Source organism: Eucalyptus grandis, chromosome 11 (assembly GCF_016545825.1).
Source record: "Eucalyptus grandis isolate ANBG69807.140 chromosome 11, ASM1654582v1, whole genome shotgun sequence".
Classification (NCBI taxonomy): Eukaryota; Viridiplantae; Streptophyta; class Magnoliopsida; order Myrtales; family Myrtaceae; genus Eucalyptus; species Eucalyptus grandis.
This window is the reverse complement of record NC_052622.1, coordinates 41,757,748-41,773,142: the sequence shown is the minus strand read 5'-3', so window position 1 is coordinate 41,773,142 and position 15,395 is coordinate 41,757,748. Positions and strand designations below refer to the sequence as shown.

General features: G+C 38.9%; 1 protein-coding gene across 3 annotated transcripts; it reads left to right on the top strand.

Moving 5' to 3' along the window:
• Nucleotides 1-3,018: 3,018 nt before the first annotated feature.
• Nucleotides 3,019-9,313, top strand: LOC104426538 (interactor of constitutive active ROPs 2, chloroplastic). Of its 3 annotated transcripts, none has more exons than XM_010039634.3 (4): nt 3,019-3,610; nt 4,705-4,801; nt 6,074-6,260; nt 6,723-8,855. In XM_010039634.3, the coding sequence occupies exons 2-4, from the start codon at nt 4,782-4,784 to the stop codon at nt 8,373-8,375; spliced, it is 1,860 nt and encodes a 619-aa protein (XP_010037936.2). In that variant the 5' UTR covers nt 3,019-3,610; nt 4,705-4,781; the 3' UTR covers nt 8,376-8,855. The 3 variants fall into 3 exon arrangements, with proteins under 3 accessions (XP_010037936.2, XP_010037938.2, XP_010037937.2); XM_010039636.3 differs by lacking the exon at nt 3,019-3,610 and adding an exon at nt 9,106-9,313 and having other exon boundaries at nt 4,615-4,801; nt 6,723-8,387; XM_010039635.3 differs by lacking the exon at nt 3,019-3,610 and adding an exon at nt 8,934-9,096 and having other exon boundaries at nt 4,615-4,801; nt 6,723-8,387.
• The last annotated feature ends 6,082 nt before the right edge of the window (nt 9,314-15,395 follow it).

Here is a 15,395-nt window from a genome sequence, read left to right as displayed (position 1 = left end):
AAATGTGCTTTGTACTAATTTTCATACAGCTTGTGATGCATGAGCGTTCCAAAGTTACTTGATGAGGGAATGCGATCTATTCATTTGTGATCCGACAACACCCCCCCTTCCCGCCACCCATCTCTCTAGAAATCATCCGTGATGCATCTTCCAATCCCCTAAAAAAATCCCCTGGAGAAGTATTTCCGAGGGACTGTAGAAATTCGCTTTGAATATTTGTGAAATCATGCACGTCTTCTCAAATCAAGTAGTCTTTATGTTGTCATTGATGTCAGCATAATTTGTTAAATAGGAAAAAGAAGAAGTACATGTTGCAATTGCACCAAGGATTGCCTATTTTGTTAAGAAACCATGATAGATTTCTTCTTAAGATTAAAAAAAAAAACAGAAAACGTCATGTACTTCGGATCAAAGATTGTGAAGAAGGATAATACTAATGATTCCTGACATGTCCTGGATTCAATATCAAACCTAAATCAATTTTATTCAATCTCTTCCGCAAGCTTTTAAAAGTCGGTTGAATGTGGTCTTTCTATTATATACAACGTAATATAGCATGCTTTTCTCTAATGTAGATTGCCACCTAGGAATGTGGGCTAAAAATATAGATAAATAATTTATGTATTTCCAATCCATGGAAGATATTTCTTTTTTTTTTTTCTTTTTCCTGTTTTAACTTTTTCCTTTTCTTTCTTTGTTCTTCCTCCTTAGCTGCCAATGATGTCCAACAATGCTATCAATGCCATGACTCTTTCTCTCTTCTGATTCAAGATCTCTACTCCTCATATTTCGATGTCTAAATTCAAGATCGTAGACATAAAAAAAGAAAGGGAGATAAGGAAGAGTGGGAAGAGAGTTTGATGATGCATAGGATGGTGATGTTGAAGTTGTCGAGTCTTTAGTGCTAGCAATGATGGTGGTGGTGGTGGTCGAGTTTAAGGTGCTGGTGGGGGCGGCGATTGTGTCTAGTAGATGTTATGGAGCGGGCGGTTTGGTCGAGCGTCGCACTGATGAGTGGTGCAGTGTTCAAAATCAGCAGCTTGCAATTGGATTACACTAATTTATTTTCTTTTTCGTACAGTCAGAGAGAGATCACTCACCCGAAAGCCACGTGTATGCCAATATGTGCAAATTGATGACTAGTCAAAGACATTAGTGTCCAACCATTAGGAGTTCGCCTCAGTGGTCACTCTTCCAACTTGGAAGGGGGAGGTGAAGGGTTCAAATCCCCACATTCTTAGGAAGGATTGGAGTGGGAACGATTTTATTTCAGGAGGAGGTTTCGACTCACGTCCCGCATGAGGGGTAGACAAAAAGTCGAGTGAGTGTTAGAGTAGGCTTAGCATATGATCGAGCAAAAAAAAAAAAAGACATTAGTGTCCATAATAGCTAACACCATCAACTTCAAAAACCACACCGGACATTTTTAAGAAAGAAATCGAGGATTACCAACCTCATTACTCCTTACGAAAATAAATTCTCTGTCCTCTGCAACCTATCTATCTTCTTGGTCCCAAGGACATCATGTGTATTTGAACCCAGGCCAAAATGTCCCACAATCAACATCACAAACCCCAGACTGGGATCAAGCTTTTTTAGTAAGCTATCACATGTTCTTTTCCTTTTCTCCCTTTCGGGTCCCTTAAAACAGTTTAGCCAACATCGATGCTTCGACTGTTCTTGCCCCCTCTTGTCCGTAGCTCTTCCCCCACTTTAAGGCAAGCAAGAGCTGACGACGTGTGCTTCTCTGCAGCGGACGAACGAGGCCGAGACCCGTGCAGAACTCTTGATAATCGCAAGGGTCGGCCTCTTCCGCTGCCCATGTGACGCTGACCGGCGATGTTTGTGCCCGTGACTTTAGACCTATCGATCCGACCAAACAGCAACATGGGGCGATTTCAGCGTTTGCCGATCGACCCCAGCCTGTTTCGAGCAAATCGGCACATACATCGAATGGGGGCACTAAGCACGTGTTCTAGGACACCCTTCCTGCAATTTTAATTAGGAAGATTCTTTGAGATATTTTGGGTTCCAATCAAGATTTGGGATCTACAAACCGTACTGTTTCTCCCCTTCTTCTTTGTTTGACTCTCTCCAAAGATTCTAATCAAGGTTAATACATGAACCCAAACGAATTTTTTAATCATCAAAAACCCAAAAATCGATATATGTATGGTAAATTCACTCTTTGTTAAATTAGACTAATCTAACGGAAAATTACAAATCGCTACACTTATGATAAATGGAAGAAAAAAAACCCTTAATTGGTACACTTATTAGCTATCATATGTCAATTTATGACTATAAAGTTTAAGGAATATTAATGGAGCATAAATTTATCATATATGTTCCGATTTGTAATTTTTCATGATAAAAAAATTAATTTAAGGTAAGTTTGTTATAGATGTACCACTTTGAGAGTTTTTTTTGTGGTATTAACCTTTAACTTAATTGTTGTTCTTTCCCCAAACAAATGCCCCTCGTTGGTACCCTTCATTTCAAGGTTAATGATTGGTTGTTGCTCATCACATTCCAATATCAACTTCACAAATCAGATGGAATTGGAGTTTCCGCTACTTCTTTTGGAGAAATGGATCTTATCAACAATTGACATTGAAATACCAATTAAGACTATTAAAATTGGGAATAATGCATATGGATGTATCTGGAAAATCAAAAGGGAGTATTTAAGAAAAAAGTGACATATTTCAAATAAAAGTAAAACACAATTAATGACGCTCTTAACAAATGTGTTTGGGGAAGCCCTGGGTTCCCTTGTTCATTCTTAGTAAAAATCCGCTAATGGATTTTATTCTCCTCATTTTAGTAACTCTGAAATAAAGAACAGCGGTTTTGATCTTTTTCAAGAGAATCATCATGCAGTAAAATCAGAAAAGCCTGAAGTGTTGTCTCTTTCTCCTTCAAGTTTACTACTACTGTACTGAAATCAATATGACCTCCGCTCCTGGCTGATGTTTTCGGAGCAAGAGCTTCAAGCCACCTACTCTGTCATAGGTTTTTATGTTGAACCTTTCCATCAGATGAGCCAAGAAGGAGAGTAGCTTTTCCTTTGACGCTTTCAACGACAGGGTTTGAGAGAAAAGCAGGGAACATGTCATTAAAGAGAGAGGTTACAGAGAAAAAAGGGAAGTCATCTGAATAGACATAGTTGAAAGTGGATGTAGCCACTTTAATCCTGGGATGAACTGCGAGAAACGACGGGTCACTAATAAAAGGCGCGTGCGAAGGCAGAGAGCGTGGCATCGTGAAGAGTACTGCAACAGTCAAGGAGTCAGCGTGGTCTCCCTGTCTCTCTCTCTCTCTTCCTCTTACTTCAAAGGCTGAGTTTTGGAGAAATTCAAAGTGAAGAAAGACCGCTGAGGCTGACGAAGAAGAAGAAGAAGAACCAGAAGGCGAAGATGCCATTGGCCCAGTCCAGTATAGTCAAAGTCACTTCCTTCCTCTGACCTCCGTCTCCTTAGGGTTCCTTTCTCCATTTTTCTCGGCTTTTTCTCGGAGCCTTTGTACTTGTTTTCGCCCGCATTGTTCAAAAGGAGCCAACTCGTGTCCCCGTTTCAAACCCGCCATTTGGAAAACTCATCCGCCAGTGGTAAGCTCAAAATGCTCTCGTTCTTCTTCCTTTTGTCCCGCATTTTCCATTGAAGTTTACTTCTTTTGTAACTACACAGGTACTCTGTTTTCTTTTTTCCTTTTCTCTGAGCCATGTGTTGTGGTATAACTCCTCTGCTTTTTTTTTTTTTTTCCGGGTGGAATGCATATCCGTTCGCATCAAGTTAGGACCTTTCTTCCTTCGCTCGCCTTTAAGCGGAGAAACCTGAAATGGGGTTCTCTTGTAAATTTAAAAGCAGATTTTCTCTTGGGGACATATTTTCTTTGGTCTGAGCTCGTCAAGTAAAGTTCGAGCCTTTTCTACTGTAGCTTCCCTGTTCCTTTTTCCCTCTCGAAGGTGGTGCTGCTTTTGCCCGCCTGATAAGTATTTACCATCAATGGCAGTTTTCATGCTTTTTGAATGATTTCGCTAGATATTTGTGGGGGCGTTGTCGCTCGTGATTTCATAACGGAAGTGCCCTGCGAGGCGTTACGCAAGCTGTCGGTGCTTGATGTTGAGGTTTTTTTGGGGATCTTCCCTCTTCCTCAGGAGGTTCGCCAGTGATTTTCTTATGCAAACGGCGGTCTTCGTGGTCCATTACTTTCATTTATTGCTCCTTTTGCTTTTCGGTCCCTAATGTTGGGTTGTCCTCCAATGATGTGCCTTAAAGACAAGAGTTAAGTGATAGAGTAGAAGGGAAGGAAAGTGAGGAGGAAAATATAATCAAGAAAGAGCGGAAAAAAAAATTGCAGAGACGGTGTTGGTGATGAATTCAGTGAGTTCTTTCATGGTCTTTCTATTTTCTTAAATGGCTAAAATCTTTTAGGGTCCTTGTTTTGTGGATGCGGTTGGTAGTGGGGTGGAAAGTTTCTGTAGAGTTTCTTTGAAGGGATCTTGTGTTTGTTTGTTTGTTTGTTTGTTTGTTGGGTAATGTACTAAATACTCTTTGAGGTGGCTGTCCCTGTTGAGGACCAGTAACCTTAGTTTCTTTTATACATCATCATACTTACATTCCGACATGCTTGCACATCCTATTTCTTTTTCTTTTTCTTTCCCATTAATTTCTCCAAGGAGTTTCAATGAAAATGCTGCAGGAGGTGTGGGTCAGGGGGTTGTGAAGGGAGGGTTGGTCTCTACTCGTTTCGCTATTTGGTTGAGGAGGACCTGAATCATGCAGACACCACAAGCACGGTGAGTTAGCTGTTTGATCTGATGTGCTAGCATTCTCCGACTTGGTATTTTTACTTCTATTAATTAAAGAGATTATCGATGAATGAGGAAAGCTTGCGATAGGATGCTATGAGTGTCACCTGACCAACATCAGTGTCTTTCCAGTTAAGAATACAAAGATTCTGTTGTTGTGAACATGTTGTTGTTAACAGCATGTTCTTGAATTTGCTTTGGGAGCATTTTGTGAGAACATGTGAGAGAATTAGGGCAAGATGCTTGTTCTGGTAACAGAACAAGGAAGTGCTTCTCACGATCTGTGTCATCGTAATCTTTGCCGAATGATCTATTAGACACAGCCTTTATCTGCACTAATCCATGGACTTGTTTCTGTTTTCAGTCTGATATTGTATGAGCCATGGCAGGAACCTAGCTATTCGCATAGATCATGTTCTTCTCGCCTCATTTTGGATATCTTTCTCTACCATGTGTCAAATTTATGTATCAGCTACTAACTGGAATCCTGCGGAGCTATATCAGATGCATACCTTCTGTGTTAATTCTTTGCTGATTGTAAGAATGCATTTCTGTTGGTAATCACCTCCAACTTCTTGAAGACTCAATCATCATAATGTCTTCTAAATTCAAAAATCGGAAGTTCTCTACCTGTATGCAAATTTATGCAATTTCTTTTTTAACTTTCTTTTATTGAGTGCATATAAAAACTCCAAAACAGGTTTCAATTTCTTGTCATACTAAATATTCTGTTTTCACATTCCTAGGCAATTTTAGTATGGGTTCTATTTTTCTCCATGAAAAAAATGTCACATTTCTTTTTGGTTTATATGCTACTGACTAGACATGTCAAGTGTATGGTAGCTTCATAACATATACGTTAGACATTATGTATGCCTCATTGATTTTGCTGTCAAGCAGCTTGTGTTTTCTCAAGGAGGTTCTAGTTAATTAATGGTGATCTTCACCTTGCACACATACTTTAAATGCATAATTAGCCTGCAAGTGTTGGTACACCAGCTTGAAAGGACAGCAGTCTAGACATCTGCTGGTTATTGATGACTAAAAAGTTGCACCTGAACCACAATGAGCGTTGAAAAATTTATTAAGTGCTGTTGGCCCTTCCCTTCTTAACATTCCTATAATGGTGGTTCTGCATTGACTAATATGTTGCAGCCGGAAGAACTGTATTTCTTCTACTGTAATTTAATATGATTTATTTTTTGTGCATGTTGGTGAGACAAAGTACTAATTGATTTTGATGTTGAACTTGTGGTGCAGAACCAATTCTCAGGAAGTTCCTCAAAGGAAATCGCCTGGAACACCTCGAACTTCACGCCAGCTCAAGATTCCAGGATCTGATTTGGAGAAAATTTCGTCCTCCCCAAATGCCACCGCAAGGACTCCTAAAGACAAAAGTCCTAAAGTTGGTGTGCGCAAGTCGCCTCGAAGTTCGGTATCAACTGAGGTACTCTTTGAGAAAGCAATATCGGAACCCACTGTTGACTCAAATCTGAAATTGATGCCTCATTCATGGATTTGCATGCTAGCACATGCATTCTCTCACCCTTCTATGCTTACTGTTTTGGTCTTTGTTGTAAGTTTCTTAAAAACAATTGTTTTGTTCAAGACTGCTGACAGTTGAGAAGTTTCTGCATTGTAAAATGTTTTTAATACTACTTATTCAGTACTGGCTTTGAAATCAGATTTTAAGCAAGCTTGCTTTTGTGGATGACAAAATAACCCGTTTCAGTTGTTATCATCTGGCTATAATTAAACACGCCAGATGTATAAGAACATTTGCAATACTAGTTAATAGACAATACTTTTATACATGGCCACTTACACCATGGAAGTTATCTCTATGAAGTTTCTCTGAGCCTTGATTTTGTCTTTTAATGATAAGTGTTTTTGCGTTCATGAGCTACAGAAGAAACGCCTGAGCAGAGCATCTGAATTGGAATCACAGATCGTTCAACTCCAAGAAGATCTGAAGAAAGCAAAGAACCAATTGGACTCATCTGAATTGGCGAAGAGGCAAGCCCAGCAGGAAGCTGAAGAGGCCAGGAAGCAGCTCTCGGCCATGTCAAGGACACTCGAGGAGTCGCAAGAACAGCTCTCCGAGATTTCGGCTTCTGAGGAAGCCCGGGTTCAAGATCTGCTTAAAATTTCCCAAGAGCGTGATAAATCCTGGCAGTCTGAACTCGAGGCCATCCAAAAGCAATACTCTTTGGATTCGGCTGCATTAGCTTCAGCCATGAATGAGATAAAGAAGCTCAAAGCACACCTAGAGATGGTGGCTGAATCTGAAGCTACCCAAACTAAGCATGCAGAATCAGCACATCATGAGATCCAGCGTATGAGGATGGAACTTTCAGAAACCCTAGCCCTCGTTGAAAACCTGAGGATCGAGCTTACTAACTGCAGAGAGTCGGAAGCTCAGGCTCTAGAAGTCGTAAACAATACTCAGAAGCAATTGGAAGCGGCAAATGTCACTGTTGAGATATTTCGTTCAGAGAGCATGAAAGCCAAGGAGGCTTATAGCTCTCTATTTGATGAGCTAGAACAGTCGAAATCTCGAGAAAAGTCTTTGGATGATCTAGTGAAGAAACTCCAAGCAGATCATAGTGGCAGCAACAATTGTCAAGCTAATTCCACAAGCGATGTGAACCTCCCACCCGGAGTTAGCACAGATGAAGACATAAACAAACTCAAAGCAGAGCTTAATTCCGCAAAACTTGAGGTAATTCAGTTAAAGTCGGCTCTGGGTACTGCTGAGACCAGGTATCAAGACGAGTATATCCAGAGCACATTGCAAATCAGAAGTGCTTATGAAACTGCCGAAAATATAAAACGAGAGTCCTTCCAGAGGCAGGCTATACTGGAGGGCGAATTAGAGGCGGCCAAGAGTCTTATTGAAGAACTGACTGCAAAATCAAAGGAAAAGGAAGCAGAATTCCAGACTGTCTTGGATGAGAATCAGAAACTAAGTGTGAAGAAGGAGAACAACCAGGACAGTGCAAGAGAATATGAACTCAAGATGGAGTTGAGCAAGTCTCAGGTGGATTTGGAAGGGTTGAAAGAGAATTTGTTGGAAAAAACAAGAGAGATGCAGAATTTAGCCGAGGAAAACAAAAGGCTCAGGCATGAAATAAATGAGAGGGACGTGGACAAGAGCAAAGCAAGTGATGAGGCAGTGGCTTTAGTGGAAGCTGCACGGACCACGGAGCGAGAGGCTTTGATGAAACTGGGATATCTGACGGAGGAGGCCGATAAAAGCAGTAGGAGAGCGGCTCGGGTCACTGAGCAGCTCGATGCAGCTCAAGCTGTGAACTTGGAAATGGAGGCCGAGTTGAGGAGGCTGAAGGTGCAATCTGACCAGTGGAGGAAAGCAGCCGAGGCTGCCGCCGCCATGCTTTCTTCTGGGAACAACGGGAAGTTTGTCGAAAGACCAAGCTCCCTTGACAATTACCATAATCTTGGTTCACCTTATTTCGAAGACACGGATGATGAATCTCCCAAGAAGAAAAATGGAAACGTGCTGAAGAAAATCGGTGTCTTGTGGAAAAAGGGGAATAAGTAGATGGAGTAACAGGTGGGCAAGCCGATCTTTCTTTCTTCCAGTACTTTTTTGGTTGTTAAAGATGACTCTTTTATCCATTCTAAGGAGCTTCCTTATGATTCGCCTATTCTGCCATCCTCGTTAAATCCTTGGGAGTTCTCGGGGGACGAGTCCGTTGTTGGGTGTATCTTTATAATATGGGTAAAGTTTAGGCTTGAATACATGCAAAAATATGTGCAGGTAATGTAAAAACTCAGGCCTTTTTCGGCTTAGAATTATCTGCGGTGCCTTGGATGAAGCGCTCCGCTTCCTTAACTGCAAAGAGATGCTAAGTTTGCCCGACAATCTGCAGAATTTAATGTAATGATTCTGCAACGATGTAGAAGTCGGTTGCGGAATGTTCTCATTCTAGCTTTGGAAACCGAAACTGGTTACCTAAGATTCGTGAGGATCTTTATGCATGTTATCTTTTCAATCTGTTGAATCAATGTCTTCTGGTCAGATCTGTAGGATCATTTGCTTGCCCTTCTGGCAATTTGCAGCTTGATGAAATAGTGTACGGATGAATGGCTTTTGCAGACACGCAAGTTGGGTTTCCAAAGAGTGGATTCAGTACTGGGGAACACATTGGTATTGCTAGGGAAACATGGCGACAATACTATGCTCGCGGAAACTGGCCTTATTAATGCATGAGCCGGATGCGTGGGAGCCTCATTAATCTCAATCGTCGAAACATGTGGGTTTTGTGTAGGATCTGTCCACATTGCTCCGGAGAATGTCGGTGAAGGCGGAAACGACTGATGATTAGCAGCAGAGATGGATATGAAACGCAAGACAAGAACGAGAATATGATGCGAATGAGGATGATTGAACATGATTGTATGGTCCCTTTTATTCTTAGTACTTGAACCCATTAGAGAAGTTTGCAAATTTTCTATGGTGATGAACCTTTTTCGTTACATTGCGATCGATATTTTTGAAACCTACTATTTCTTTCTCAAGTATACTTAACCGGTATTTTAAGAGCACTAGTTAATGTGATTTAGCAAGAGAATAAAGAGTCCTTTTTATTGAAAAGAAAAGAATCTCTGGCCATTCTCCTTTTTAAGAAATTAGAGATTTAGAATTGTTGGATTACAACCCAAATACAGAATATTTCTCTAGCCATTATCTATTCTTCTCAAATTCATTTAAATTCTGACTATGCAAAAAAAAGGGAAAATTGTCAAAAATAAAATTCCAAACCTAGTATATAGTGATTAATTCAGTCAACTTTTTAATTTGGCCAATTTAATTTACCTCTTTTTGACAATTTTCCAGTATTTCAATCAATTTTAGTCGAAAATCGTTGATACAATTAACACTAACTTGGACGATTTTTGTAATGTTTAAAAATTCTTCTTTTTTTCCTTTTTTATTTTCTTTTCATATTTCCCTCCACCGGTTCTTGAGGCCTTGGTGATTGTGACATTTGAGTTTTGCCCAATAGAATCGCAGGCCTCGAGTGCGTGACGCTTAACGCCACATCGCCAAGCTCGCCATTGGGCTTCGCCACTAAATCTTGCTGTGCCTCGCCTCAGTTCGTCCCCGTCATCGTCGAGCCACCTCAGTCTTGCCATGACGCCAACTCAGTCCTACCGCTCCTTGACCTGTCGCCCCGCCAGAGAGCCAAGCCAGCACATCGCCGCTGCCACGTAACCAACGAGGACACTTGGCCACTCCACCACCATTCCGACCATCAGTAGCCACGACCTCCCCCAGCTGTCACAGATTTGAAGCTGCCGATTCCACCGGAACGGCAAGAGAGACGCTCGGTTTGAAGCACCGAACGGTGCAAACGAGGAACATCCAACGCGAGTGCCTCCTCGTGTGTAACAACCGCTCAAGCGGTGGGATGAGAATTGTGCGTAAAAATGAAAGCCAGTGAAGCCATTCTTTCTGCTTCATTCTTCATTTTGGCCAGAGGTGTCCATTTTCTTCTGTTTCTTTTCATGACCTGCATCTCCCTTTCCATTTTAGCTGCATACAACAGGAAACAGCCGCAACCCTCGCTCACTCTCTCTTCATCGCAGCTGCTTGTGCTGCCATCCATTAGACACGTCGTCACCCTGCCAAGCCACCACCGCAGTTCACAAGAACCTGAGGCAAGTGGATATCCCTGTTTTATACTATATTGATCGTTTGTTGTGCGACGATGAGAGTTCTCTAAAAAACCTGTTCAAACTTAGTGTTTCCGGAGACGTTCGCACCTAGTCGCAGGTTCTGGATAAAGTTATATAGTTAAAAGGTTTAAAACTTTAGTCGCTGGATCTGTATGTGTTATGGGAAGGTTACATATTAAATCTGCATACAGACTTGGACTGAGAGTGCGGCGAGTTGAGCCGAAATGAGAAAATGTTGTCAAGGCCAGGTTCGGTGTAGCCTGACCCCTGTTTTTGCTAATTTTGTGCCAACTTATGTGATGCGAATTTCATCTAGCAATCTTCATGAAAGTTGTCTTTTTATTGGCTGTTTTATGACATACTTTAATTTCAAATTTTTTGGACTTCGTACGACAAAAAATATATTTGAAAAACTACAAAGTTTGAAATCTGATTTTGGGATTTTTGGACTGACTGCCTTTTGCTTTCCAATTTCTAAACCCTAACATGCGTCTTATACTACCACATATTAATTTTTCATGATATTTTGGTCTCATTTAGTCTGCGAAATATTTATCTTTTTGCTTTATCAAGTTCTGGAAATTTCTACTGTTTCAGCCCGATTTACTAAAAATTATTTAGAATTGTATAAGGTGAGTCGAACTTTTAGTCCTTTGCGAAAAATGTTCCTTGGAGCTTGTCTATCTTATGTTAAAATTTCGTAATTTTTGAAGTTCGTTTATGAATACAATCACTATAGTTTCGAGAAGTGCGCAAGACACCCTTATGAGGTTAATTTAAGAACTTCGATAGGGAATTCTTTGCATAGTTGGTCCAATGTAGGCACGGGTGAATACATATTAGTTTAGGGGTTAACAACGATCGAGGATTCAATAGATTTATGCTTGAGTTCTAAAATGACTCAGGATGCACGTGGACTTCTACAAATGGAGCAACTTCATTTCTTATATATATATATATATATATATATGTCAAGCAACAAATTTGGTACACTGGGAATTAAAAAAGGTCAGTACTATTAACTACACCTAGTTGTAAGTCAAATCATCCCATCCCAACCTAGTTGTACATGTGGTTGCCTAACCCTGACTCCTGGCTCCATAAAAAATCTTCAAGTTCCTAAAGATCCAACTGTCCTCCTACCCCTCTTTTATTCGGTGGGTTGTCTCTGTTTCGTGGTCGGTCATCGAACAATGGGAGGGGACCACCGTGCACCCGTTGATGCAGGCGTACATTCCAATGAACCGAAGAGTCACAAGCCCTATCGGAGTCCTTATATCCATAGTTAAACGAGATAAAATCCAGGAAACCAAGGTCTATAAAGTTATTCTCAAGTCAAGTGAAGTCAACCGGAACTCTTTAAGGGACCATAGGGAAGGCAAGTGAGATCGACATTTCAATTGATCTGAAAAGATAAAATCAACAACTAGTGAGTCTAAACCTAGTAAACAGAAGGTATACTAGTCTATACTACATAAATCAATCACCATACTGACAAAGAAAGCCTCAATATAAAGTATAGCAAATCATCAACTTACTTGAAAATCTTTTCAAAATAACATAACAGATCAATAAAAGCATCAATTTAAATGTGCCAAGGTTATATTCAATAGGAATTCTTGTTGCCATCATCATCTGAGGAACCTGTTACCCTCCTCGCATCTTGCATTCATCCGGCATCATGAAGATATCTGGGGGACCCATGTTACATCCTTAGGCATCTGGAGGAACTAGTTACCCCTCTATGCATCTTTACTACAACCCGGGATATTGTCGTCTTAAGGACCAACCACATTCTCGACTATACATCCACATCATGATGCAGCAATTCCATAATTAAATTTAAAAAGCATGTTGTCGTTATTACTATTCATGGACTCAAGCATGAATATATTGAATCCTCAATCATTGTTAACCCCTAGACTAATATATATTCACATGTGCCTACATCGGACGAACTATGCATAGAATTCCCTATCTAAGTTCTTAAATTAACCTCATAAGGCTGTCCTATGCACTTCTAGAAAGTACAACGATCGTCTAGGTAAATGAACTTCAAAAATTACGAAACTTTAACATAAGATAGAAAAGATCCAAGGAAAGATTTTCCATGGAGGATTTGAAGTCCGATTCAGCATATACAATTCTAAATAAGTTTTAGTAAACCAAGCCAAAATAGTAGGAATTTCCAGAATTTGATAGAGCAAAAAGATAAATATTTCATAGACTAAATGAGACCGAAAAATCATGCAAATTTTATATGTGGTAGTATAGGATGTAATCTACAACTTTCATGGAGGACATGTGTTAGGATTCTTGATCAAAAATTCTGTAGAAAATGGAAAGCAAAAGGAGATCGGTTCAGAAATCCGAAAAATAGATTTCAAACTCAATAGTTTATCAAATATATTTTTATTGGCAAAAGAACCTTTCAAGTGTCATAACTTGGCACAAAGGGACATTTAAATGCCATAACTTACGAAAGGTACATTTAAGTGACACATTCGAAAAAAAACGAATCACTTAAGTACCACTCTCGCCAAAGTCCGGCTAAAATGCTAATGTGGCATTTTTCCGGCGAAAAGTGCAAAACAACACCGTTTTGCATCGCGTGGCCAAATAATGCAAAAATGGAGTTATTTTGGGCTGACATGGTAAAAAATAATATAAAAAATAATTAAATTTAATTTAAAATTAAATATAGTTAAAATATGAAAAAATAATAATTTAAAAATATAATTTAGTTAAAATATTAGAAAATAATAATTTTAAAATTAAATTTAATTAAATTATGAAAAATTAATAATTTTAAAATTAAATTTAGTTGAAATATTTAAAAATAATAATTTTTAAATTTAATTTTAGTTAAATATGAAAAAATAATAATTTTAAAATATAATTTAGTTAAAATATTAAAAATAATAATTTTAAAATTAAATTTAATTAAATTATGAAAAATTAATAATTTTAAAATATAATTTAGTTAAAATATTAAAAATAATAATTTTAAAATTAAATTAAATTAAATTATGAAAAATTAATAATTTTAAAATTAAATTTAGTTAAAATATTTAAAAACAATAATTTTAAAATTAAAGAAAATTTTAAAAATTAAAAAGAAAAGGGAGGGTAGGGGGTGGCTCGGCTCTCAACCACCGCCGTCACATCCTTCTTTGTCGTTGGGAAGGGCCGGCGACGGAGGGGAGGGTCGGTGGCCCGGCCATTGGTCGGCAGGGTTGGCCCCTAGCCGGGCCTGACGACCTCGGCGACCCTCCTCCTTTTAAAAAAAAAAATAAATAATTTTTTAACTTTTTTAAAGTTTTAAATGTTTAAATGTTTAAATTATTATTTTTAATATTTTAACTAAATTTAAAATTAAATTTATTATTTTTTAATATTTTAACTAAATTTAAATTTAATTTTTTTTTCATATTTTAACTAAATTTGATTTTAAATTTATTATTTTTTCATATTTTAACCATATTTCATTTTAAATTTATTATTTTTCATATTTTAACCAAATTTCATTTTAAATTTATTATTTTTCATATTTTAACTAAATTTCATTTTAAATTTATTATTTTTTTCATATTTTAACTATATTTAATTTTAAATTTAGTTTAATTAATTTTATATTATTTTTTTACTATGTCGGCCCAAAACGACGTCGTTTTTATATTATTTGGTAACGTTAGCGTGTACTCGCTTCTCTGGAAAAATGCCACGTATGCAATTTGGCCGGATTGGCATGATCCATTTTTCTTCGATTTTGGCACTTAAGTATACCTTTTGTAAGTTATGGCACTTAGGTGTCTCTTTCTGCCAAGTTATGGCACTCTAGGAATCCGCATGTTTATCTTTGTTGTACAAAGTCTAAAAAATCTGAAATTAAAGTATGTCATAGAACAACTAATAAGGGACGATTTTGTGTAGACTGTCCCATGAAATTTGCATCACATGAATTGTTACAAAATTTGCAAAAAACCCGGGGTCGGGCTAAATCGAACCTGGCCTTGACAACATTTTCTCATTGCGGCTCAACTTGCGGCACCCTCAATCCATATATGTATGCAGATTTAATATGTAACCTTCCCATAACACATATATAAATCCAATGACTAAAGTTTTAAACCTTCTAACTATATAACTTTATTTGAAACCGACGACTAGGTGCTAACGTCTCCGGAAATACTAGACTCAACATATTTTTGAGGACTCTCCTCGTCGCATGATGAACGATTGATATAGTATAGAATGGGGGATATCCACTTACCTCAGCTCCTTGTGATCTGCGGTGGCAGCTTGGCAGGGTGATGGCGTGTCTGATGGATGGCGGCATGAGCAGCTGCAATGAAGAGAGAGCGAGCGAGGATCGCAGCTGTTTCCTATCTTATGCGGCTAAAATGGAAAGGGAGATGCAGGTTTTGAAAAAGAAACAGAAGAGAATGGACACCTCTGGCCAAAATGAAGAATGAAGCAGAAAGAATGGCTTCTCTGGCTTTTATATTTACGCACAATTCTCATCCCACCGCTCGAGCGGTCGTTACACGCGAGGAGGCAGACGCGTTGGATGTTCCTCGTTTGCACCATTCGGTGCTTCAAACTGAGCATCTCTCTTGCCGTTTCGGTGGAATCGGCAGCTTCAAATCCGTGAGAGCTGGGGGAGGTCGTGGCTACTGATGGTGGGAATGGTCGAAGAGTGGCCAAGTGTCCTGGTTGGTTACGTTATTGACCGATGAAGGTTACGGATCTTATCTAATGGCTGATGAAGGCATCTCCATCGTTGTCTGTGGTTGTTGGCCATTACTGAGGCCTTGACAATTAGTGGAGAGAAAAATGAAATAAGAAAGAAAGAAAATGAAAATGTTTTTATAGGTGA

Coding starts and splice junctions, on each gene's coding strand:
- LOC104426538 (XM_010039636.3), top strand. CDS start 4,782: ATGCAGACACCACAAGCACG. Junction 4,802..6,073: donor ATGCAGACACCACAAGCACG/GTGAGTTAGCTG, acceptor CTTGTGGTGCAG/AACCAATTCTCAGGAAGTTC. Junction 6,261..6,722: donor GAAGTTCGGTATCAACTGAG/GTACTCTTTGAG, acceptor CATGAGCTACAG/AAGAAACGCCTGAGCAGAGC.